Source organism: Gymnoscopelus braueri, assembly GCF_963280865.1.
Source record: "Gymnoscopelus braueri genome assembly, chromosome: 4".
NCBI lineage: Eukaryota > Metazoa > Chordata > Actinopteri > Myctophiformes > Myctophidae > Gymnoscopelus > Gymnoscopelus braueri.
This window is the reverse complement of record NC_137605.1, coordinates 8,497,970-8,525,415: the sequence shown is the minus strand read 5'-3', so window position 1 is coordinate 8,525,415 and position 27,446 is coordinate 8,497,970. Positions and strand designations below refer to the sequence as shown.

Here is a 27,446-nt window from a genome sequence, read left to right as displayed (position 1 = left end):
ACATTATTTGCTAGAATTAAGCTACTATTTTGTTTGTTTTCAGCTGGGGGTGCAGGTGTTTTACAAACTAAGAGGTGCATGGCAGCCGATCAGTGCATTACTGGCTCAGCGAACGTTGGAGTCGGCAGGGCTCTTATGAGCAGCACATGCTGTTCCACTGACCTCTGCAATGTTCAATATCCCACACGTGAGTTCCTATACCATCTGATCTGTGTTGTCTTCTAAACAACATTTATTGTGTCTGAGTGTGGGGGAATACGTATGTGACTAACATAAAACCATACATACTACAGATTAAGAGGCCTGTAGGAGTCATGCATAAGGTGGAGTATAGAGAACCCACAAATAGAACAATTATTTATTAAATCTAGATTATTGAATGTTGAAGAGTTAGTGAAGTTACAGACATGATTAATAATGTTTAGGGCAAAAAGAAACATTCTGCCAGTAGTGCCAGAATATCTACAAAGGCTATTTACATAAAGTTCAGAAATGTAGTAGCCTATAATAGGAGGACATTAAATGTTAAGCATCAGTATGCATGGACTACACTAAAACAGATGTGTCCTTCAGTTATAGGAGTTACAATGTGGAATTCTCTCCTTAATAATTTAAAAGAAAATATTAAAACAATTACAATAATTACACAATATGAAGATGAAGACGAATAGGATAGGAGTTGAATTTAGATTTTATTTTGGAGTTATCCAAATTCTTTAATTGATAATTATTTAATTGTTCATTTTTTTTTTTTTTTTTCCCGTAATTTTAAAATGTGAATCTTACAGCTCCCGTCAGCCCTTCTCTCAATGGTAAGAAGTGCTACAGTTGCACAGATCCAGACTTCTGCTTCAACATTGCATCATGTTCTGGGGATGAGGATCACTGCATCTCAGGTAAATCAATCTATGACTTCAGACAAAATGTCAGTGTACCCAAATATAACATTTAATATTTCACATTCCTCAGCTCAAAATAATGTATTTTTTTTCACAGTGATTTTAGATTTTCTCGTCATGAATATGACTGTTAAGGGCTGTGCCTCTAAGAGCATCTGTGATTCTTCTGTCCTATCCTTGCTCCCTACACCACCCGGAAGCAAAGCCATAGAATCAAGCTGCTGTGAAGGTGATTTGTGCAACAATGCCACAAGTACTGCTAGCAACGGCAACGGTGCCACAAGTACTACTGCTAGCCTCTTGTTCCTGGTAGCACCAGTGATCTCTGTTGTTCTGTTCAACTGAAGGAAGCCTCACGCTTCAGTTTGGCTGTTATATGATGTCTTATACTGTAGCCACTCACAGCCCTATTATGCATATCTTAAATCCACGACTTAGGCGGTAATTAGGTGATAACGCCACCATCTTATGCGCAATCCCCTTTATGCAAGGTGTGCTGAACGCAAACACTTAAGGAATCCACCAGCATATTTTCCACATGGGGGAGTGTCCATATGTTAATTAAGGCCGCAATGCGGTATCTGCTATTATGCGCCTTGACACACACGCACCTTGACACACACGCACACACACACACACACACACACATGCACACACACGCCCACACACACACACACACACACACACACACACACACACACACACACACACACACACACACACACACACACACACACACACACACACACACACACACATCAACAAAAATACAGAGAAAGGGGATCACAATGACTTGGATCACCTGGAAGAAAGTTACAGTTTTTACACACGCAAAGTCATATTGCACTTGTTATATATTAATTAGTTAGTTGTATTTGTCAAATTAAATATTGAGTTTTGGTATAAACCGCATTTACAGTATTTCATCTATACAAAATAGTTTGATAAACTGAATTGCTTCCTCTTCCATTTAAGATAGCAACAGTAATTTGATTTAGGCTATCAGTTAAAAGTGAAGAGAGCTGTGGTTTGTGTCTTGTGTTTTTTCACAGAAACCTCGTATCTCCATATTTCAACTTGTAGATACTCCTGCTTCATCATAGAGTGTTGCACAAAAGTAGCGAAAATAGCAGATCAAGCTCACAATGATACACGTTGTGAGCCTGTTGATCGTCTATTTTCACTATTTTCAAATGTTTAATAAAAAAATGAACGTTTTAGACATACAAGGTAACAGTATTTTGGGTTGTTGAATTATTGCATGTCTGTGTTTTGACATTTGCTTTTTGATGTGTTCCCTTTCACTTTTAAAGTTATTTGTGGGCTAGTGTACTGTATGTGCTATGCTACCATCATCAATCATACACCATATTATACTATGTTATTTAAAAAAGCAAAAAAAAGCAATAACCTTTTATTTGACCTTTATTTTGAGGTGAGTCCCACTGACATACATGAACACCTTTTTTCTCCTTTTCTTTCTTACGAGGGAGCCCTGTTTAATGGCATCAAAACTCCACCATACCTTAGATATACTATGCCGTTAGAATATTATACTATATTGTCAGAAATACCACATTATACCACTATATTACATAATCAGAAATCAGCCATAAGATGAGTCATTAAGCTAGGTCCCATCTATAGCACCTTAGATGGAACAGTCTTATTTTAATTTCTGCTTTTATGAATGATTTAGTTGAGAGTCCAGACAGCCACGTTATACATTTGCATCCCAAATCTACCGTAATTTATTCAAGTGCTCCCTCCTTTACACAAACGGATGAAAACCACCAGGCAGCATTTCCTTGCCTTCAAACCAAACGTATAGATCTTATTAGTCCTAAAAACTACATTCAGGATTATTATTTAAAGGGTTCATGTTTACCATTGAAGATTACGATTGAAGCAAACAAAATAAAGCTTAGACCACCCTAATCTTTCTATGTTGTGCGGCCAAGGGGAGGCACCCTTAGGCGTGGATGTCGCCATTGGCACATCGTCACCTTCCTAAACTAATGGCCTAAGTAATTTGAGTTTTTTGAGTTTTTAAAAACTAAACTATATGATATTTCTTAATCATTTCACCCAAAACGTTTATAACAAATTATGACTAAAATATATGACATAAAAATAACACTGTCTGTCAGTTATGTAACAAACAAGATTTAAATAGGTTTAAATAGGATTAAACCTGACGTAGGCCAAATGATTTACTGATTCACTCCAGACTTAGGCCATGTGACTTGAGGGGAGGGAACAGCATGATCATTTTCAATTAGGAGATAGGTGATTTTTACCAAAGGTGGCCAGTGTCATGAGGAGCTGACATAGGCAAAAATATAATTTTCCTCAAAACATTATGTAGGCCATTAGTTTAGGAAGGTGACGACATGGGAGGGCAAACACTGACACTGGCATAGATGTGTGAGAGAGGATTCTTCTTTTAAAATAAAATATGTATGTACTCAATTAGTTTAAGTCCCTTCACATCTGCACGCAAATCTTCGTCCTGCGTCCGGCGAAGTCTCCGGTAGGAGACTCAAAGAGTCTCCATTGAGTCTCCTATCAGAGACTCCGCCATTGAGTCTCCTATCAGAGACTCCGCCGGTCATCAACTTACTGGCTTATGAATGTGACAAAAACTAAAAAATCTCCATGAAATCAATGCTTCATGGGGTGTGTAATTGATAGAAAATAAGTCATTTTTGGGGTGAACTACTCCTTTAACCCCACATATGATTTATTACACTCATTGGATGAAATTAGTTAGCTGTGTATCAAAGACTTCATGTAAAATAATTAATCAATAATAATCTGTTGTTAAATTCATCAGCTATTATAATAATATGATCCGTTGTTAAATGTATCAGCTATTATACTGATGACCTGGTCGTTCCATACAGTGGAGGGTTACAGCAGCTATTGAAAGTACAGTATGCTCAAATTATGGCAATGATCATGACATCATTTATAATGCAAAAAATAGTAGTGTCATGATAGTGAGAAAAATAAATTGGCCTTCCCGGCCTTTCACCTACGTATGTGGCAGTCGACTATCTGTGTGCCAGGAAATCAAGTACCTAAAAATGGGGCCATGGCCACATTTTTAGTGACAATCTCCATGATGATAGAGATATCTCTAGACAGTGCCGCCCTTTTTAAAGCATTCTGCTCGCCCATGTATACAGCTTTCTTGTGGTGCACATACAAGAAAGGTAGCATGCAGAGGCTTAAAGTGGCCTACAATGATACCCTGAGGATACTACTTGAGGTCCCTAGATGGCATAGTGCCAGTCACTTGTTTGTAACATGTGGAATCCACACTTGTGAGGCTCTCTTAAGGTACTCTATGTATGGATTCATGTCTCGACCGACTGGATGAGTCCCGGAACAGTATTATTGAGGATATAATCAATCCTGGGAAGAGCTGTCTCCGGTACTCGTCCAGGGCAACGTAAACACTGGAGAGTCAGCCTCGATGTATGATGCTATGTTTTTTTTAATGTTTTTTATTTATTTGTTGTGTTGTATGTACTCTATGGACCCCCTGTGTGTTTGGAATAAAGTTTGAATAATAACATAATTAATTTGTGAGAAAGTTACATGATTAATGGATAGATCTCATTCAAATCAAAAAAGTTGGATGTCCTCCAACTGGATATGTATTTGGCTGCAGACCCCTATCTGGAACTATTTCCTGCCAGGGCCCCCCATGAGAGAAGATGTGTGTTTTTCAAGATTCATCAAAATGATTAAAAAATAGCCAAAATATAAGCTCAAAATGGGCCACGATGCGACACAATTGTAGATTGTCTATTTTCAAAAAGCCAAAGTATACAATTTTGTAATAAATACATGTATTTGTTTATTTCATTGTGGTATTTACCAAAAAACGTCCAGATAAAATAGGGTTAAAGAAGGGTTAAAGAAAACATTGGTTGAATTTCACAATCTCCATGAAAACTGCATAAGAAGACATGTCTTCATTCGTTGGTGAATGAGGCACGTTCTTGCATCAATAAAAAGAAAACGACAGGAAACCTGGGAAGTGGCTGCTTCACTACTGGTGTGTGTATGTGTGCGTGTGCGTGTGCGTGTGCGTGTGCGTGTGCGTGTGCGTGTGCGTGTGCGTGTGTGTGTGTGTGTGTGTGAACTCATGCTTTACAACAGATCAGGCATTTCCCAGAAATGATCCCCGACAAAGCTAAAAGTGAAGTATGCAGCTGTCTACCTTGTTATTGCTACACAGCACCATTATTGTTAGGGGGCCAAGCGCGTAGTGTGTATAGGCAGGCACCCTATTGTATGTGTTCGTTTTAATCTCCACTACATTTTTAGGAAGGGAAAAAGTACATGTACAGTATGAATTAACCATTTAAGCCCTATTTACATTTTTGTGAAACTAGCAGTGCTTGTATTTCATTTGTATTTGAGTAATGTTTGACCAGGAGGAGATACTTTGACTACAGCTAAACGCATGTAGCCGTTCGGCTAAGACAACAGTTAGAGAATATCATACTATAAATGTGGGTAGCCAACTACGCCACCTAGGGGATTGCGCCCTAGGAAATAGTTATAATTTATCTAATAAGCACCTGAGCACATAATATAACTCCTCACACAGTTTGTTACATTTAAAATATAAAAGCAGAAACGTGGATTAGGCACCAAAAATATATTTGCTTTATTTATACACAATTGTTACTAATACTATTAAAATACAATTCATTGAATAATAAAAACATCAACCTCATTATAAACCATATGCATCAATGTTCAATACATTAATGGAGCAAATGCACATTAAAAGCATAATGTTGCCTAATAGTGTGCCTAATCAGTGTGCAAAATTATAATTGTAAATTATAATTACAGCATAATCAGAGTTTTAACTCTGTGTCATGATCGGCACATTAGAGATAATAATACTGAAAGTTTAAAAGATGATTTCACACATCATGATACTGATAAAATTGCATTTAATGTATATCTCCGCTGTCCGGCAGGAACCCATTGATAAGAACAGCTGAATGAGATCAATCAGCTGAACAAGCTCACAATGAGGTTGGAGGTCAAAAGGGGGTGGAGCCTGGAGTCAGCAAAACCAGCTAACTCCGGTGGACTTCGCTGGTTTAGCAGAAAATTTGAGGATCCAAAGGAGTTAGCTGGTTTTGTCAGAAGCGCTTTTTAATGCTTTACATTGGTTCAATATTTGTTTTACTAACACACAGACATAAAGGGTGTTCAATGGCCCTGATTTATGGGGGGGAAAAATGCAAAAGCGTCAAAATGGAGTTAGCTGGTTTCTGCCGGACAGCAACTATGTTTCTACTTATATAAAGGAGAAAGCTACTTCCGCCGCTGACGCCACACCCACTCCATGCATTTGGACCTCTCGCCGCTGACGCCATACCCACAGCATTGAATTCGACTAAACACAACAACTACATAAGACATCTCACCACAACACCAGCCACAACGTGCGTGCTGAATTTACGGGTGGCGTAGGGTACTTCTCAGTGCTCACTACACATTTACCTCCACGGAACATAATTAATTCTACTCACCACATTACGACCACAACGGACGGGGAAACACTTTTGCACCGTTTACCGTGCGCACCACCGAACGCCGACGGCCACAGCCGAAGCAACACGACGCGGCGGCCATTGAAATCTCTGCATCGCCACAACAACAACAACAGAAGCGCCCCGCTCTTGCTTACCTTTTTGTTCGAACCACGCCGTTGCTTTCACTTTAGTCATGTTTCTATCACACCACACTCACGGTAATATGTCCGTCATTCACGTGCCATGTACATCCCAAAGACAACCAACACCACGCAGCTGCTTTTGTAATCTCCCCACAACAAGAGACGACTCGGCATCTGGGTTGCCACGTCGGCAAAAGACAAGCAGCAGGTCAGTGTTGCCTGATGTGCGCCAGAAACAAGCAACCACCTTCATGAAAAAAAACAGCCGAAGGGGTCTGCCATGTTTCACGGGGGTCCGCGGGGGTCCCAACACTCCCAGGAGGTCCGGGGACCCCCAGGGGGTCCTTCATCTATTTTTTTTTTTTATATATATTTTTTTTAACTTTTTTTTGGAAAATGTTATCCCACGATTTTGGTACCTCACTAGAGCCCCGTGCGCGGCTGGCGGGCCGGGCGCCCGTAGGGCGGCCGGACCTCTAGATATTTATATTATCATTCCCCAGTGACTGCTGGGGACCCTGGTACAGCCGGAACTACAGACCAACCAGTCTTCACAGAGGATTTTTTTTTTTTAGATAATGATGTTTACATCCATCGCTGAATCTGAACTAGAAATATCTCCAGTACTGGAAGCAGATTTCAATGCTTCCAGTGACTCCGACCTTGATTACAGCCCTACAAAAGACTTGCAGGAAGAGACTGAAAGCTCAAGTAATAGTGAAGAAAGTGGTCAAGAGGAAGAACTGGCAGGGGATCATGTACCTGAAGATATTGTGGAGGAGGAAGCACACAATAGAAAGAAGAGGAAAGGTGTCAAATACAGAAAACAAAATGTGTAAAACAGACAGCTGGGAAGAGAATACAAGGGGGAAAATAAAGTGGGGAGAAAAACAATTGAGGTTACTCGAAGTCCGCTCTCCATAGGTGACAGATGTCATCATGGCTGCGACGAGGGTCAAAAACAAGGGAGGACAACAATGTGAGAACATTTTTGAAGAGCAAAGGCAAAAGATCTTCACAGATTTTTGGAAAATGACCTGGGAGCAAAGGAAGGTTTACGTGTAGTCACAGGTTGAAGCATGCCCTACAAAACAACAATTGGTCAATCTCGGAAGAACCAAACATAAAAGTACAGACTGCAGGTCGATAACAAGCAGGTACAGGTGTCGATTCTGTCGACACTCAATATACTGTAGGGGCATGGAGTGTCCATGAATGGGCCAAATAGGACACGGGAATGCACCAGGCACAACAGCAAACGCCAACAAGGAGCCGCAGTCAGCAGGATAGTTCTGCAGAAGAATGTCTTAACACATTGGGTGCCAAAACCGTAGATCTACGTGAAGAGATTTATTTATTTATTTTTCCACGTGGGGCGCTCTAACGCAACGTCTACAGCCGTAAACAGCGCGGCGTAAACGGTAAGAATGCCGGCACCAGATGTACCCTGTTTTAATAAACCTCTGGCACCCCGAGTGTTAATAGACTGACTGAAGGTTGGGAGTCACTATTGCCGGAGGGACTCTAAAATGTTTTATTTGGAGCCTGTGTTCATCACATTTTCCTCACTGTACAGAGAATACCAGACCTACAGTGGAGAACATGGTCATTCAGTTTGAGGAGGGCAATATGGATAAGGAAGCCTATGAGAGGCATATCAAAGTGAAGGATATGGCACGTAGACAAAAGATACTGGACAAGGAACGCTATGCAGAAGACGAATCAACTGTGGTGTTAACAGTGGACCTTGAAGCAGTACTGTTGGCTCCAGTACTCAAGGCTGGTGCACTGTATTAGAAAACTAAGCTAGCCTGTCACAATTATACAATCTACGACCTTCATTCCCATGATGCCAAATGTTACCTTTGCCATGAAGGTGAAGGGGGGCTAGATTCAGACACATTTGCAACTTGTCTTCTGGATTACCTGAACAACAAACTGGTGCAAAGCGGCATCCACCATAATTGTGTATTCAGATGGATGTACTTAACAGAACAGAAACACAATTATTGCCAATGCCTGACTTCTGCTGCAAAACCTTTAAATCCTGGGAAAAGGTCACACACAAATGGAATGTGAAAGAGCACTCAGGGACAAAAAAAAATCCCCAGCAACTACATAACTTACATAGAGGAATCCTGTCAAAAGCAGCCCTTACACGGTTGAGGGGGGACCGGGGGTTTCACACAGCATAGGTGGCTAAACAGATAAATACTTCAAAATAACAAAGACAAACTTGGGAAAACTGATAAACATAAATAAATATGAGTAACGGATAGCCCACATGAGAGCAGTGGGGGAGGAGCTAGTAGGAACAGGTTAAACTGCATGCTACACAGGTCACAGGTTAAACTGCATGCTACACAGGTCATAGGTTACACTGCATGCTACACAGGTCACAGGTTAAACTGCATGCTACACAGGTCACAGGTTAAACTGCATGCTACACAGGTCACAGGTTAAACTGCATGCTACACAGGTCATAGGTTACACTGCATGCTACACAGGTCACAGGTTACACTGCATGCTACACAGGTCACAGGTTAAACTGCATGCTACACAGGTCACAGGTTAAACTGCATGCTACACAGGTCACAGGTTAAACTGCATGCTACACAGGTCACAGGTTAAACTGCATGCTACACAGGTCATAGGTTACACTGCATGCTACACAGGGACTAGGGAGTCACTCGTATAACGTTCCCAAAGAAATTTGTGCTGAACAGTCAGATGTCATGAAAGCTGTGAAGAAACACTGCTCTATTTCACCATTCTGAGGTTTGATGGATTTCACACGGAACAGTGTTCTCACGCTTGGTGAAGTTATGTGTCTATAGTCAGGAGTTTTTACTTCTCCAAAACTGCACAGACCTGGCTGACAATTTCAATGACGATGTCTGGGTTGTGAGCTGAACACAGGCGTGACGATTCTCAAACCCATTGAACAGCTCTACAAAAGTGCGCTCAAGGTTGACAGGAAGCCTCACTCATATCATCATTGTAACATACTCCGGAGGCTCAATTTTTTTTAGCTTTGACAACTTCAAAAATTTCAAACAGGTTGGGGTCATATACAAGACCCTACATGGTCTGTGCCCGCCCCCCCTAAGTGAATTCATTAAAAGGAAGCCTGAAAGGGGAATCAGTACCAGAGCAACCACTCGAGGAGATTGCGAAGTGCCGCACCGGCAAACAACTTTCGGTCAAAATGTCCTCTCAGTGCAGGGTTGTGTAGCATGGAATGGACTTCCTCTGCGTATAAGGGATTGTGCTACATTTCCATCTTTTAATTTCAATCTGAAAAGACTGTTGCTTGAAAACCAAAGCTGCAACCATTTGTGATCATGTTTTAGGTCTATTTTTATGCTGTGTTCCCTATGTAATGTTATGTAAATGTATTCCACCGTTTGTCTGTCTGTTTTCTGATTGTATGTTTTGTGTGAGGACTGTGGATGAAAATTAGCATCTTTGCTAAATCCGGTGTATTTACGTCCATGTGACGTCCATTAATATGCTCTGTCCTGTCCAAATAAACAAATAAAGTAAGTAAAGTAACAGAATGTTTAAGTTCTATGCAAATGCACGTGCCATTCACGTTTCTGTATGACAGAATGGAAAGCATTCTAAAAAAGAAGAATATACAGTATGGGGTCCCTGCTTCATCTCTCTATCAGCTAAGGGGTCCTTGGGCCTGAAAAACGTTGAAGACCCCTGATCTACATAAAAGCGGAAATACGTCACATCCAGGCCTGCAAACCTATCCATATATCCACCACTTTATCCATGGCCTTATCTGAAGTCCATGTAATGAAAAACGCACACAACATTAAAAAAAACATACGTTTTAAATGCTTACCGTGTTTACCGAAGACAAACTACATCGCTTTACAAGGTTCTATAAATTCATTGTGAAAACATTACAGCAATTCATTGAATATATATATATATATATATATATATATATATATATATATATATATATATATATATATATATATATATATATATATATACTGTGTATATATATAAATACATGTACTTCTACTTTTACTTTTACTTGTACTTTCACTTAAGTTTTTGAATACTTACTGTAAGTATATTTAAAAGCAATTCCTTTGTACTTTTACTCAAGTAACATTTTGACTGAGCTTTTACTTGTAGTGGAGTAAATTTGACCATTAGTATCTGTACTTTTACTCAAGTACGGGGGTTGAGTACTTCGTCCACCACTGGCGATTGCGGAAATAGCAAGATGGAGAGACATATCCTGCGCTGATGCATAAAGAAATAAAGTGAAGCCCAACGGGCCAGCTTTGTTTGGACACAAGTTCAAAAAGGACACGCACACACGCTGAGACCAAGCGTGGCGACATGCACACACAAACAAGAGGACACATAACGCGGGCAGAAGGTGCGCTGCCTTAACCCTTGCATTGTGTAAAATATTATGTTGGGTTAGGGTTAGGGTTTCATCTTTCAATACTGTATATGTCGTTTTCAATTGTAAAAAGGTTAAAATTCACTCATTACATTTCCTATAATGAAGACAATGGATAATGATGTTATCTCTCTCACTTTCAAACATGTAAACATTGAATACTGAAAATGTGGGGGGAATTGAGCCACACTTCAAATTTGACCCACTAACACCACAAGTGTCATTTTTCTTTTAAGACCATCAGAATTAACAAAAATGGTGGTAATGAATTTTGTTGCGTTAAAATAGCTGTCTCTGAGGATATCATGAAGCCTTGTTCCAATAAAGAAATGTACAGGGTCCTTTTTACCTATTTACAGTGGTGGACAGTAACGGAGTAAATGTACTTGAGTACTGTACTTAAGTACAGATTCTGAGGATCTGTACTTTACTTGAGTATTAGATTTTTTTGATACTTATTACTCTTACTTGAGTACATTTCCGAGACAAATATTTAACTTTTACTCGAGTACATTTCTAAGAAGGCTGTAAAGTACCGAGTTTAGGTTGGCTGTTTCTTTTTTCCACACTTCTGCTCTCACACTAGCATGTTTCTGGCTTCCCTCTCCGCTCACCTCTTTGTTACATCTTGTATGGGTGTGTAGGAGTAAAAGTATTTAGTTCTGGTTCCTCAGTCATTTCTATGTTTTATAGGTGTTTCTGCAGGCTTTGTATAACGTAGTGGCTCTACAAGCACATCAGTGCATGCAGTGCAGGTGGTGTCAGAGAATTACTTCTCTGAAACAAGAGTTATGAGATCTACTTAAAGAGGCACTATGTCACTTTTTTTTAATGAATGAAATGTAATTTTGTCGAATCTGTATGGTAAAGTATGTTAATATAATATAACTTATCCATTTGGGGTGGTTATATTTTGTCTCCCTGCTCTTCTATTGAGACATTTGTCAAAGGTCATGTCTCACCTAGACACAGGATCTGACATGAATTTTGACCTGATGTGTTAGTATAGGAAATCAAAGGTTGTTTGTGTTTTGACAGAGTGAAGTTCACCGCTGTGCATGTCGACGCCATCTTGTTTTGACAAGGTGAAGATATGAAACATCCTCTGCTCTCATGCGTGTGGGTAGGTATGAAACATCTGCTCATGAGCATGAGAGCAGAGGATGTGGTCACAAAGAACCACAGGCCTTGCAAACAACACCTGCCTCTCTGCATGGATGCCGATTTATGTTGGGCGGGTAAGGTACTCAACAAAAAGTCACACACACATCAACCAAGTTTTAACCCCTTAATCAGAAATACCTGATGAATGTCAGTTGGAAACATTGTACTCGCAATAAAATACTTTTTTGCTGTAAGTGAAGACAGTGTGCGCGATCACCATTCTTTCCTGTCTCATGCACTGGCTGCCTGCTCCTACGCACCTGTCCCAGTAGGTGTGCAAAAGGACCTTTTTTTTTTTACTACATTTCAAGTCATACAATTTGGTTATTGACTGATGATGAAACCATAACTGGCGTAAGGACTTTGCAGATTACAGGGAGAGAGTTTGAATGACATAAATCTGTTCACAATAACACACGGTATCAGAGCGGGTACATCATGCATCCTGTGCACGTTACAAAGCATCACACAACAGTCATCCGACCGACACATTTCCTGTGCACCCACAGGATTGGCGCTAATGTCTGCAGGTCTCTGCACAAACATACACTGAACAGAGAGAATTTTCTGTTTTCTATGTCAACTGTATTCATGCAGAATGAGCATGTAAGGTATTGTGTCATATGAGCTGGTGAAAAAATAAAACACCCTTCATGACAGTTACTCTATGCATTTATTATTATTAATATTTTTTATAGAACAGATGGCCGCAGTTTAAAGTGAGCTCCATGTCCTAATTGTTGAAGTATATTATATACTATATATTGTATCTTGACAAAAAGGTCACAGTTGATGGCCCTGGATCTGAGAATTTGGTACATTAAGTACATTAAGAACTGGAATATAATTAATGTGATCTGAGTGCAGCTTTGTCAGCGATGTGTCACTCATGTGTGACTCCTGTTATTTCCTCATGAGAAAATAATTCTCTTTTGAGGCTCTGGGGTTCATGCTGGTCCCCAGGAAGACTAAGCTGACCACGCTTTTGTAGTGGCCCACATCAGATCTGCTAAGTCCATCGAGATTTTTAAGTCCTTACAAAAAACTCACCTTCTCTCTGGCTTTTAACAACATCCACTCCTAAATATTCCTATTTTAACTCCTATCTAACATTTTCTACCTTCTGTGTACATACTGTAGGTGTAAATGAACAATCTCGCTCTATGTCTGTGTCTCCTATATGCATACATGTTATGTGTTTTATACATGTTTTTGTTTTTGTGTTTTTGTTCTTTGATTTGATGTATTGCTTTTCTTTTACCTGTGCAGCACTTTGGTCAACTAAGGTTGTGTGAAAATGTGCTCTATAAATACAGTTTTATTGATTGATTGATAAGCTAGTAACTCGTTGCGCCCCGCTAGAATAACTTCCGGGTCCAAGTGTGTATTTTCCCAATATGCCACAGTGCTGTGTCCCTCTCTGTTTTAACACATCTGAGAATAAAATAACGACTAAAGTGTCATTCTACTGCTCTCCTGGTAACGACAAAAAGAAGAGGAAATCTTTTTTTTTATAAATACATCTATATATAAATATATATATAAATACATATAAAAAGGATATATTATAAGGTTAATAATAATAATAATAATAATAATAATAATAATAATAATAAATAAATACAAATATAAATATATATATTAGCCTACTTTTTACTGTCTATGATATTAGCATTAAGACCCTTATTAACCCTCAATGGTTCATTTCTGAAAAAGGAGGTTATTGTAAAAAGATTTACGGGTTCCAACATGTTTTTTTACAATGAGGAGTGGACGGCGCTGGTGCCTTTTGGACCCAGGAGTTTTGTCGGACTACAAAATGACGTCAGACTTAAGAACCGAATAACAAGAAAACTAAAGTATGGGTATTTAACACAGAGGACATCATTGCCACTGCCGACGGGACAGTGCTCGAGGTAGTTGAGGACTTCAAAGGACTTTTACTTTTACTTGTACTTTAAGTACTTTTAAAAGCATGTACTTTTGAATACTTAAATATATTTAAAAGCAATAACTTTTTTACTCTTACTTGAGTAACATTTTGACTGAGCTACTTTTACTTGTAGTGGAGAAAATTTGACCAGGAGTATCTGTACTCTTACTCAAGTACTGGGGTTGAGTACTTTGTCCACCTCTAAACTTGAATATGGGTCAAAAATGACCCTAACACAATGGAAGGGTTAATACTGCAGGTAACAATCAGCCCACTGATGAGTGGGAGAAGGATGGGCAGAGTGGGAGACAATTCGCCCATCCTGCTACACTTACACATTCCTCAACCATGTGAGGAGTTCTGAATTTATAATTCACGTGAGTGACAGGATGAAAAACGTAATGTTTTGACGTAAAGTTAAAAATATATCTTAACATGTATGTTGGGTAATCGTATTACAGGAACAGTGGTTTCAGTTTCAGTTTGAAACCATCCAGACATCACCTCCCCTTTGCAGACGTATTAAAAGCTGTAACCCTGCACAGTGTTTCAGTTGAACCTCTCTGTCCAGCACATCATGCATCTGCTCATACTGATCACTGGGCTTATGATGTTCCCCAAAGGTAAGTCTTATTTATTTATTCATTTATTTGTTTGTTTGTTTGTTTGTTTGTTTGTTTGTTTGTTTGTTTGTTCTGTTTATGCATTTATTTATGCATTTCTTTAGTGTCAAAATTACATGGTAATCACACAATTGTTATCGTTTGGTTTTTAACAAAAGATAGCATCCGGAGAAAAAAAAGTTAGTTGGGTTTTGTTATTCTATTGTTTTTCTGTAGGTGTGTATTTTAGATACTTTTCATCGCTCAAAAATCTCCACTAATACTAGAGGAGTTGTGGCACAGTGTGCTCCGGGTGTCCATAAAAGTTTCAAATATAAAGTGCTTACCCCATGGTCACGGATGTTACAATTATGTACTGCCGCTCAGAAGTATTATTATTATTATTATTATTACCCTTATTATTATTATTATTATTATTATTATTATTATTATTATTATTATTATTATTATTATTATTATCTGATTGTTGTCGTTAGGGGCAAACAAGCCCTAAGAGAATGCATTGAATTATATGAAAGCCAGCAGATGATTGCAAGCTTTGTCAAATAATCAGTTCAGGGAAATATAAGAAGAGTATTCTTATATATATATCATCGAAAAACAGAACAATGTATTATGTCTTCTTAGAAGACATAATACACATTGTTCTGTTTTTCGATGTGCTCACTGCTCATTGTATACTTTTCTTGAGGTATCTAAAGAGCACAGATCGGGCAATATATGTACGAGAGCACGAGAGTTTTGCAGTTGTTGTTGTTTTTTTTATGTGCTAGTGTGGATGTGGATATAACTAAAGGAGAAAACGTTTAGTTTGTCTTAAAATACCTGTATGCGTGTGGACATCCTCCAGCAGGGCCCTAATAATGGTTCCAAAGTCTCGACTTGTCACTAAAAAATATTTCCACACGTACACTGGTATTTGTACAAATTGATAGGCCAAAAAAAAACGTCTCCAAGAGCAGGTTAAAAAAAAAAGACCAACAATTGCAGTCTCGTGCTGAAAGGTATAGCGAACACATCGAAAAACAAGGGAACAGAGAACTGTGTATTATGTCTACTTTTATTTCCCTGAACCGATTATTAACAAAGTTTGTAATCATTCTAACTGTTAATTCACACATTTTGCAAAAGCATGTGTTCATTCATTCAGAACATTCTAGGCAAGTGTAGCCTAGGCTACGTAGGAGTCAACATGCGATGACAGCGGGGAATATTCAAATAAATGATATACTCTCACATGATAATGTGAGAAACCTCCGTTTATCTCCGTCCACACGGCAACGCAGTGTTTTTAAATCTTCATTGTGGCCGGAGTTTTAAAAAATGATTGTTTTCAAAGGACAAAAATGCACTTGCGTCTAGACAAACCCCCTAAAACTCATAAAAAAAGCTGTGTTTAAAAAAATATGTGTAAGTGTGGACAGGGCCTAAGAGTGATTGGGCCTTCCGCTCGGCTATGGAACTCCATGCCTGGGCATTTCAGGCAGGCAAACTCAAGTGTCTTCTTGTCAAACTAATTTCAAAGCCTTTTCTTAATTGATGACTTGTTAACCTTTATGCCATTTTATCTTGACCTTGGATTTATATGTTGTTACTGTAGACACTTTGTAGCTTGTTTTTTGAAAGGTGATATACAAATAAAGTAATTATTATTATTATTATTATTATTATTATTATTATTATTATTATTATTATTATTATTATTATTACCCTTATTGTTATTATTGTCTGTCAGAGTTTGTATCGTTCATCAAATCGTTCTGAAAGTGAAAATATTGTTTGCCACTGTCTTCTCTTTGATGTGATGTGGCCATCCACTTCAGTTATTATTATTATTATTAATTTTTTACAATATATTTATCGTTCTTGTTGTGGACAGCACTTAAACCAGCTGAATCTATCTGTTGATTTAAGTCTATTAAAATATTTATCAGTGTGCATTTAAATTTCAAGTACACATGGATGGTGCATTGAAAATCCCCACATATTTTGTAAACCTGTAGTTTTAACTCCACATGCTGTAGACACAATCTAAATCATGACATTAGTTTTCGAATCATGACTGCACGCATGAAAATCATGCTCCCAATTACAATGATGGAACATGTGTCAAGTTTATTTTATTTTTTTACTTGTAAATTGTGTAATCTGTGTGATCTTGTCTATTTTTCAGCCTATGCCGTTACATGTCACGTATGTGAGCCAAGACCTCCAGGAGTTCCAGGTCCAGGACCATGTGCTGACAAAGTCTGCAAAGCATCCCAGATATGTGGTGCAATGACACTTAAGGCACATACAGGTATGTGATAGAGGTATAGGCTGATAGCCTGCACCTTTTATCGTGCACATAAATCTCTGTCATAGATAACAAAGTAATGTTTAAATTGCTGAAGATTCTTCTCTGATTAAGACATTATTTGGTAGAAGCTAATGTTTTGTTTGTTTTCAGTCGTGCAGATATTTGATTTTCAAATGAAGACTTGCGTGGCAGCTGCTCAGTGTGTTACTGGCTCAGTGAACATTGGACTCGGCAGAGCTCTTATGATCAGCAAGTGCTGTACCACTGACCTCTGCAATGATCAATATCCCACACTTACCTGTAAGTAGCCTACCTATACCGTCTGTGTTGTCTTCTACTCCAGTGGTTCACAAACCAAATATCGTCACCTTGCTAAACTAATGGCCTATGTCAAGTTTTTCTGGAAAAATTCAAAACTGATCCAAAACAAAAGCGCGGCACTCGTTTTTTTTTATCGTAAACATTTTGTGCAAATCATATACTGTATATATATATATATTTTTTTTAAGCGAACATTTTTAACTAAAATCTTTGCTTCTGGGGGGTCCCTGGAACAACATATTTTGAGATGGGGGTCCACAGCCAAATACATATCCTTTTGGGGGCCCTTGACATGAAAAAGTTTGAGAACCACTGATTATAGCAACATAAGTTTTTTCAAAAAACTGTTAGGATTTAGAAGACATTTAGAATCCCCAGAAGCAAAGATCTGAGTTACAAATGTTCGCTTTAAAAATATATAAAGATTTGCAAACATTTTCATGATCTTTATTTATTTTTTGCCAAAGTAGGCCTATAAGATAATGGTTAAAGTGGTTAAAATCTAAAATGACTGATGCTTTCCCGGTCCTAATGGGTTAGAGAGTTTAAGACATCATATGAATATAAGTAACATTTTCAAAATATGAATCTTACAGCTCCGGACAGCCCTCCTCCCAATGGTAAGAAGTGCTACAGTTGCTCAGATCCAAACTTCTGCTCCAACGTTGTTTCATGTTCTGGGGATGAGGACCGCTGCATTACAGGTGAATCAGCCAATGGTTTCAAATGACAGTTTAGTGGGCTCACTGGAGTGGGCACACGGTTTTGTGTTTTTCTCACTCTTATTTAGTGGGTTCGCAGCAGTGAAGCATGCATGTTCTCCTCACTATTTATTTAAAACTTCTCCTAAAAACTTCTTCTCCTCTTACTTTGACCAGGAAACTAAAAATGTAAAATGGTTGGCTTACTGTGGACTAACCCCACAAACACACCCTCTCATGTGCTTTTGTGTTCACAGGAAAGTACAACGATACTGATAGATCAACGGTGGTGAAGGGCTGCGCCTCAAAGAGCATCTGTGATTCCTCTCTCCTCTCCTTGATACCAGACCCCGTAAGGCAAGGCATAGAAACAAGCATGAGCTGCTGTGAAGGTGATTTGTGCAACGGTGCCACAAGTACTAGTGTTAGCCTCTTCTTCCTGGTAGGAACAGTGCTCTCTGTTGTTCTGTTCAACTGAAGGAAGCCTCGCTACTTTAGTTTGGCTGTTATATGATGTCTTACTGTAGTCCCCAGATCTGTCTCCTTGTTTTACCATTGATTATCCTGTAGTTGCACAAGTGACTTGTCATGTCTATTCCAAATTGTACACATTTAATTGACCAAACAAATAGTAAGAGGAAAACTGAGTAAATTCATTGAATCTTGTGTGTGAATTCATAAATCTTGTGAATCTTGTGAATCTTGTGTGCGTGCGTGCGTGCGTGCGTGCGTGTGCGTGTTAAAATGTACCTCTAGGCATAAATGCATGTTCAACTCAAAGTACTGTAAGATTCAGAGAAAATTAAATAGAGCACATGCGGCTATGGCAGAAATGAAAGCTGCTGTGTGGTTTACGTAGGTTTCCTGTTTGCCTTAGCCTATTTCACATTCAAGACAATATGGAGGAACCATTGCCATGGTTTGTAAATCATGTGGTTTTAACGTCTGGTTTCATGTCAAACGGTCTCATGGTGCACACACGCACGCACGCACGCACGCACGCACACACACACACTACAAAACAATACAGAAACATTGCAAAGAAAAGGGAACACAATGACGTTGATCACCTGGAAGAAAGTTACAGTTTGTATACATGCAAAGTCAGATTGCAGTTGATATTAATTAGTTAGCAATTGTATTCATCAAATGAAATATTGAGTTTTGGTATAAAACACCATATTTACGGTACTTATAAATACATAGTTTGATTAACTGAATTGCTATCTTCCATTTAAGATAGCAACAGTAATTTGATTTAGGCTATCAGTTTAACCGCCCTCTCAGGTCTTGTGCTGACCTGCTCGAAGTGCCTACAATGACATATAAAAAACACGGTGAAGTAGCATTCTGCTTCTATACGGACCAACGGCGGGGAATAAACTCCCATTACACCTAAGACAAGCAGCCTCTGTGGATAGCTTTAAAGCACAGCTCAAGACCTATTTCTTCACTCTTGCTTTTAGTTGATATTTAAATCTCAGTGTTGTTATTCATGTCCTCACTGTTTTTGCCTGATTCACTGCCTTTTCTGCTATTATTTTAATGTTGTTTTAGGCTTTTGCTTTTCTTTTTTTGCTTTATTGTAAAACTATTTGTACTTTTTCTGTAATTGTATTCTTGCTCTGTAAAGCACTTTGAGCTGCATTTCATGTCATGAAAGGTGCTATACAAATACAGTTTATTATTATCATTATTATTATTAAAAGTGAAGAGCTGTGGTTTGTGTCTTGTGTTTTTTTCAAAGAAACCTTGTATCTACATATTTCAACTTGTTATGTTTTTTCCTACGTTAGTACCCTGCTTCATAATATAAGAGTGTCGCACAAAAGTAGTGTTAATAGCAGATCAAGCTCACAATGCTACGCTTTGTGAGCTTGTAGATCGGCTATTTTCACTATTTTCAAATGTTTAATAAAAAATGAACCTTTTGGCCATACAAGGTAACAGTATTTTGGGTTGTTGAATTTTGGATTATTGTATATCTGTGTTTTTACATTTGCTTTTTGATTATATATCTCATAATATCCCACACTTACCTGTAAGTACCTATACCGTCTGTGTTGTCTTCTACTCCAGTGGTTCACAAACCAAATATCGTCACCTTGCTAAACTAATGGCCTATGTCAAGTTTTTCTGGAAAAATAAAAAACTGATCCAAAACAAAACTATATTTCTTAATCATTTCACCCAAAATGTTGACTATTAAAATAAAAATAACACTGTCAGTTATGTACCATAAGAGATTTAAATAGGTTTAAATAGGATTAAATCTGACTTAGGGCAAAACAAATGTTTAAAAAAATGGCCTAAATCAGTAAATAATCACAAAACCATGTGACTTAGGCCAAAACAATGGCCTATTTTGGCCTAAGTCACACTAGGGAGTTAGAACATTATACTAAAAGGGGAGGGAACAGCATGATCCTTTTCAATTAGGAGATGGCCGATTTTACCAGAGGTGGCCAGTGTCATGAGGAGCTGACTTAGGCAAAAATATCATTTTCCTCAAAAAATTACTTAGGCCATTAGTTTAGCAAGGTGACGATATGAAGGATGCCCAATAGGCTGTATTTGGCCGCAGACCCCCTTCTGAAATTATTTTATACCAGAGACCCACATACAAGATTTTTGTTGTTAAAAAAAATGTATCTAGGTAAACCTATCATCAGTCTAAACAGTATAATATAAAAAAAATAATCTGTAAATTGACACTATACAAAATGTAATTTTCACGTTCTCTCAATTGATGGAAGCTGCCAGAATAAGCTGTCTGGCATTGCCAGAGAAGATGTATCTAACTTTTCATGGGTGCAACCCACATACAGCTGCGCTGCTCATCCCACAAATGTTCTTTACAAGTGGGACACTAGTTAAAAGAGAAATTAACAGGCTTTATAACGGTATAAAATATATTTACTAGAAGCATTACTACAAAATAGAATTTTAGCATTATGATCTCACCAAAATCAACGAAAAACATACAAAAACAAAACAGAAATTGTAAAGGAAAAATGTGTAAAAAAAGATTAATAATAATAGTACACCACTTAGTGTTGAAATAATACAATACGACTAATAACATATTATCTGTCACCTACTGTCCTACAATGAAACAAGTGACACATGTACAGTATTGTTGATATCCGGAAAGTTTGTGTATCTGTGGGTTGTCAGCAAGTTGAAAATATGTATGCTGATTTATTTAACCCATTAAAATCGGGAACGCATCTGTGTAACCACTTAAGTCTTATACCATTATTTTATACTTTGGCTATTCCAAAATAGCAGATCTACAAGCTCACTCGGTGCCGCGCTATGATTTTTTTTTTATCGTAAACATTTTGTGCAAATCATATACTGTATATATATATATATATATTTTTTTTTTAAGCGAACATTTTTAACTAAAATCTTTGCTTCTGGGGGGTCCCTCCCATAGAAACAAGCATGAGCTGCTGTGAAGGTGATTTGTGCAACGGTGCCACAAGTACTAGTGTTAGCCTCTTCTTCCTGGTAGGAACAGTGCTCTCTGTTGTTCTGTTCAACTGAAGGAAGCCTCGCTACTTTAGTTTGGCTGTTATATGATGTCTTACTGTAGTCCCCAGATCTGTCTCCTTGTTTTACCAGTGATTATCCTGTAGTTGCACAAGTGACTTGTCATGTCTATTCCAAATTGTACACATTTAATTGACCAAACAAATAGTAATTTTATTGACAAAGAGGAAAACTGAGTAAATTCATTGAATCTTGTGTGTGAATTCATAAATCTTGTGAATCTTGTGAATCTTGTGAATCTTGTGTGCGTGCGTGCGTGCGTGCGTGCGTGCGTGCGTGCGTGCGTGCGTGCGTGCGTGCGTGCGTGCGTGTGCGCGTGCGTGTTAAAATGTACCTCTAGGCATAAATGCATGTTCAACTCAAAGTACTGTAAGATTCAGAGAAAATTAAATAGAGCACATGCGGCTATGGCAGAAATGAAAGCTGCTGTGTGGTTTACGTAGGTTTCCTGTTTGCCTTAGCCTATTTCACATTCAAGACAATAGGGAGGAACCATTGCCATGGTTTGTAAATCATGTTGTTTTAACGTCTGGTTTCATGTCAAAGGGTCTCATGGTGCACACACGCACGCACGCACGCACGCACGCACGCACGCACGCACGCACGCACGCACGCACACACACACACACTACAAAACAATACAGAAACATTGCAAAGAAAAGGGAACACAATGACTTTGATCACCTGGAAGAAAGTTACAGTTTGTATACATGCAAAGTCAGATTGCAGTTGATATTAATTAGTTAGCAATTGTATTCATCAAATGAAATATTGAGTTTTGGTATAAAACACCATATTTACGGTACTTATAAATACATAGTTTGATTAACTGAATTGCTATCTTCCATTTAAGATAGCAACAGTAATTTGATTTAGGCTATCAGTTTAACCGCCCTCTCAGGTCTTGTGCTGACCTGCTCGAAGTGCCTACAATGACATAAAAAACACGGTGAAGTAACATTCTGCTTCTATACGGACCAACGGCGGGGAATAAACTCCCATTACACCTAAGACAGGCAGCCTCTGTGGATAGCTTTAAAGCACAGCTCAAGACCTATTTCTTCACTCTTGCTTTTAGTTGATATTTAAATCTCTGTGTTATTATTCATGTCCTCACTGTTTTTGCCTGATTCACTGCCTTTTCTGCTATTATTTTAATGTTGTTTTAGGCTTTTGCTTTTCTTTTTTTGCTTTATCGTAAAACTATTTGTACTTTTTCTGTAATTGTATTCTTGCTCTGTAAAGCACTTTGAGCTGCATTTCATGTCATGAAAGGTGCTATACAAATACAGTTTATTATTATCATTATTATTATTAAAAGTGAAGAGAGCTGTGGTTTGTGTCTTGTGTTTTTTTCACAGAATCCTTGTATCTACATATTTCAACTTATGTTTTTTCCTAAGTTAGTACCCTGCTTCATAATATAAGAGTGTCGCACAAAAGTAGCGATAATAGCAGATCAAGCTCACAATGCTACGCGTTGTGAGCTTGTAGATCGGCTATTTTCACTATTTTCAAATGTTTAATAAAAAATTAACCTTTTGGACATACAAGGTAACAGTATTTTGGGTTGTTGAATTTTAGATTATTGTATGTCTGTTTTTACATTTGCTTTTTGATACGTTCCCTTTCACGTTTAAAGTGATTTGGCTACTGTACTGTATTATGCTATCGTCATCAATCACGTGGCACCGCGATGGGTAACCGTATGGCCCCAAATTACACAGGTCTTTATATATGGGCCTATTTGAACAAGATACTGTGTTGGGTCCCAACAATCCCTTCTTCACCCATTGTCAGGGACCGATTTGGTCGGAAGGAGAGACACAGGGAAAGTGGGTTGTTGGTTTAAAATAATATTCATTTTTTTGTATTTATTTTTCTTTCTTTTTGTGTTTCATTTCAAAATAATGATTTAACAGATAACAAACAATAAAGGTGCTCAAAATAAACAAATCAAACTAAATAACTAAACAGGAAAAACGGGACTGAACAACACAACTGAAAACTGAACTACCCAGAATGACACAGGAGGTGGACATATATAGGGACGGGTCAGACCACTGTTAATACAAAAGGGGGAAAAGACAAAGACTACCATTGACACACACTCTAAGAACCCCTGCCCCACCCCATAGTGCAGAGGGACTGTGGTGCAGTCCAATTGTCCAGATTAGCTGCAGATCTGGAGCAGCTGATCCCCATTCCTTTGGCCAGCCCATAATGTCCATTTATGTCAGCAGCCTCCCACAGAACTGGTATCTCAAAGAAAACTCATAAATGCACTCATGGAAAACAACTAAACAATAAATTATGTCATTTCAACTGGTTAATAATGAACAACTGCAAATAAACACTAAATATATGAAGCAAAAGGAAGATTACCATACATTATAGTCTATGTGTGGCTGCTGCTGAGTCAGCCATCACACCCATATAAAACTCTGGCGGCGCTATGTGGATGACATTTTTCTACTGTGGGGGGGGGCACTGAACAAGACTTACAAATGTTCTATGATTATATAAACTTGTGTAACCAGTCACTACATTTCACAATCACTTCTGACAAAATGGAAGTGAATTCTCTGGACATCCGCATAATGCGTAACGGCAAAGGTTTCAAAACAACCGTCTACAGAAAACCCACAGACAGTAATACCTGGCTGAGAGCTGACAGTTTCCATGGAGCTATAACTTTAAACTGTTAATCTGTTAAATAAAATGCATAGAGTAACTGTCATGAAGGGCGTTTTGATTACAGTGATTACACATATATTTTCACCAGATCATAAGTAACAGGTGATATGACACAATACCTTACATGTTCATTCTGCATGCATACAGTTGACATAGAAAACAGAACATTCTCTAATGAACCTTTTGGACTTGTTTTGGGTTGTTGAATTTAAGATTATAGTCTGTGTGTTGACATTTGTTTTTGAATGCGTTCCCTTTCACTGTTAAAGTTATTTGTGGGCTAGTGTACTGTGTGCTATGCTACCATCATCAATCATACACCATATTATACTATGTTGTTTAAAAAAGAAAAAAGAAGCAATAACCTTTTATTTGACCTTTATTTTGAAGTGATTTTGAGGTGTGTCCCACTGACATACATGAACACTTTTTTTCTCCTTTTCTTTCTTACGAGGGAGCCCTGTTTAATGGCATCAAAACTCCACCATACCTTAGATACTGTACCATGCCGTTAGAATATACTATATTGTCAGAAATACCACATTATACCACTATATTACATAATCAGAAATCAGCTATGTCATAAGAAATGAGTCATTAAGCTAGGTCCCATCTAGAGCACCTTAGATGGAACGGTCTTCTTCAGTTTATATGAATGATTTAGTTGAGAGTCCAGACAGCCAAGTTATACATTTTTATTTATTCAAGGGTTCCCTCCTTTACACAAGCGAATGAAAACCACCAGCATTTCCATTCTTTCAAAGCAAACTTCTAGATGTTATTAGTCCTAAAACTACATTCAGGATATTTAAAGGGCTCATGTTTACCTTTCAACCTTGTGCTTTGTTACTAATGCCAAGAGGCTTACCACTGCCTCTTATATCAGATGGTACAGTTGTATGGAATGCAAAAAAAACGCTCGCCCCAAAACACGCTCGCCTCGGGTCAAATCCTGCGACCTCGGAACGGTCGCCATGTATTGCTAAACGTATCCTCAGTAAAACTATGCCTAAACCTAACCTTATTCCTAACTTAAAGGAATATTTCCCTTTCAAACATGTTTAACGTCTACTCAGACTTTTGTGAGCACCCCAGACAGTTTTTAAGTTGCTTGATTCAGTTTTTAGACAATTGATATTAATTTCATCAGACACACCCCCTTTCTATACAAACCCTTTATAACTTCAAACTCCAGGTAACTTGCACACACTTATGTTCTCACTATCTCCAGTTTTATCCCAACTTGAGTTTAATGCACAGGTTCAAGGGTTGTGTTGTCTTCTACAATGTTGTCATTCTAAATGTGATGGGCTTGTTTAAGATCCATTTATTTAATATTTAATGTTGTTTTGGAAGGCTACAAGGTACAGGCATAAACAGGCTGATTACAGGTATACACAGGCATAAACTATAAGCCCACTAATAACAGTAGCAGGTACATACAGGACAAAACTGCTTTAAGGTGGCAGGCCGAACTAGCGGCTAACACACAGGTTAAGTACTCAGAATGACTACACAAGGGCTTATGAAGTAATGGGAACATCTGGTGGACAAGCATGGGAAGACAGGTGACTCAGGTGATACAAATGGCCAGTTTTATTATCTGCTTGAAGGGCCTCTTGCTGGGAAATGATTAAAGGTTATAGCTTGTTTGTCATGGTGGAAGAATGAATTCTGCATCATGGCTTCTGAAGTGTTTCATCTTAATGACAGCAACCAAAGGTATGGCACCCCCATATCTTCAAAGCCTGATCCAACCCAACAACCCTTCCCACTCACTCAGATCAGCTAACGCAGGGAAGCTGTCAGAACCTTCCCTAAATCATGCGGGACAACGCTCCACACGTCCAAGACTCTTCTCCCTTCTGGCTCCCAAACTGTGAAACAAACTCCCCATTGCAGTTAGAACTGCAGATTCACTCCCAATTTTCCTCCATAATCTGAAGAGTCACCTCTTCAGACTCCACTTTAGCCCGTAGCATTGACAACCATGCAGTCTTATGCAAAGGTAAAACATTTATAGATATTTATTCATTTTTCAGTGCATATTCTGCCTCCCTTGAAGTACTTACAAAACAAAGTTTTCATGTAACTTTATTTTTGGGTCGTACAAAACATTACACATTGCACTTTGGCCCCTTTTTTCAGCGGCCATTTTGGCAGACGAACACAGCTGAAGGTAATCATGTTAATAATTATTTCATTTAGGTATAGTGTGTGTGCGTGCGTGCGTGCGCGTGCGTGCGTGTGTGCGTGTGTGTTTTTAAATAATAGACAGCGCTAATACCATTTACAGTACACTACTAACATTATTACTAATATTAATAGTGATATGACTACAACAAATTGCACTGTTGCCACTGCTATGGACCCTATACTGCTACAACCTCTACCACTATTAATACACCCACTAGCAATATTACTACCACTACTATAATGTTCTACCAATATTACACTTCTATTACAAATTTCATTTAGGTATTAAGAAGAGGCTCTTATCCAAAGGTTAGAGTTAGTGTGGTCTATTTGTCACGTGACGTCACAACAGGACAATTGTAGGTAAATATTGACTGAGAGACAGAACTGATGTCACACTTGGAGGGAGGCCTTATGTAGTGACGATACAGTGTGATATAATGAGTCACTGACCATAATGTTGCTGTCTGGTGGAAACCGTGTATGTCCAAAACCATTACTATTCAGGCAATGGAAAAACAATATTATTTAGTCACAAGCTCTTGTTCATACTTTTCATTGGTTTAATAAATATTTATAAAACCCACAGACAGACAGACAGACAGGACCTCAATGGAAACAAGACCGCAAGGACTTTTTTGGACGGACCTTTTAGACAGTGTTTTTAACTGTACTTGTGCTGTTTGCTGCCTAATAAAATGTTCAATCAATCAATCAAAATCAGACAGACAGACAGACAGACAGACAGACAGACAGACAGACAGACAGACTGACTGACTGACTGACTGACTGACTGACTGACTGGCTGGCTGACTCACTCACTCACTCACTCACTCACTCACTCACTCACTCACTCACTCACTCACTCACTCACTCACTCATTACAACACCATTTTAGTGT

At 38.4% G+C, this 27,446-nt stretch overlaps 2 protein-coding genes across 5 annotated transcripts in view; both read left to right on the top strand.

Moving 5' to 3' along the window:
• The window catches only part of LOC308083843 (uncharacterized protein), a 28,896-nt gene extending 24,551 nt beyond the window's left edge, over positions 1 to 4,345 (top strand). For 3 of the 4 annotated variants that reach the window (XM_080426246.1, XM_080426247.1, XM_080426245.1), the window contains exons 3-5: positions 44 to 187; positions 789 to 896; positions 997 to 4,345. In XM_080426246.1, coding sequence (XP_080282372.1) covers positions 44 to 187; positions 789 to 896; positions 997 to 1,244 — 500 coding nt within the window. In that variant the 3' untranslated portion in view covers positions 1,245 to 4,345. The remainder of the gene's footprint in view (positions 1 to 43; positions 188 to 788; positions 897 to 996) is intronic. The other variant, XM_080426248.1, reaches the window with a different exon arrangement.
• Positions 4,346 to 14,693: 10,348 nt separating this feature from the next.
• Positions 14,694 to 19,815, top strand: LOC308083734 (uncharacterized protein). The gene is made up of 5 exons (XM_080426063.1): positions 14,694 to 14,773; positions 16,947 to 17,072; positions 17,223 to 17,372; positions 17,990 to 18,097; positions 18,352 to 19,815. Exons 1-5 carry the CDS (start codon positions 14,728 to 14,730, stop codon positions 18,570 to 18,572), a joined length of 651 nt encoding a protein of 216 aa, XP_080282189.1. The 5' UTR covers positions 14,694 to 14,727; the 3' UTR covers positions 18,573 to 19,815.
• Positions 19,816 to 27,446: the final 7,631 nt, after the last annotated feature.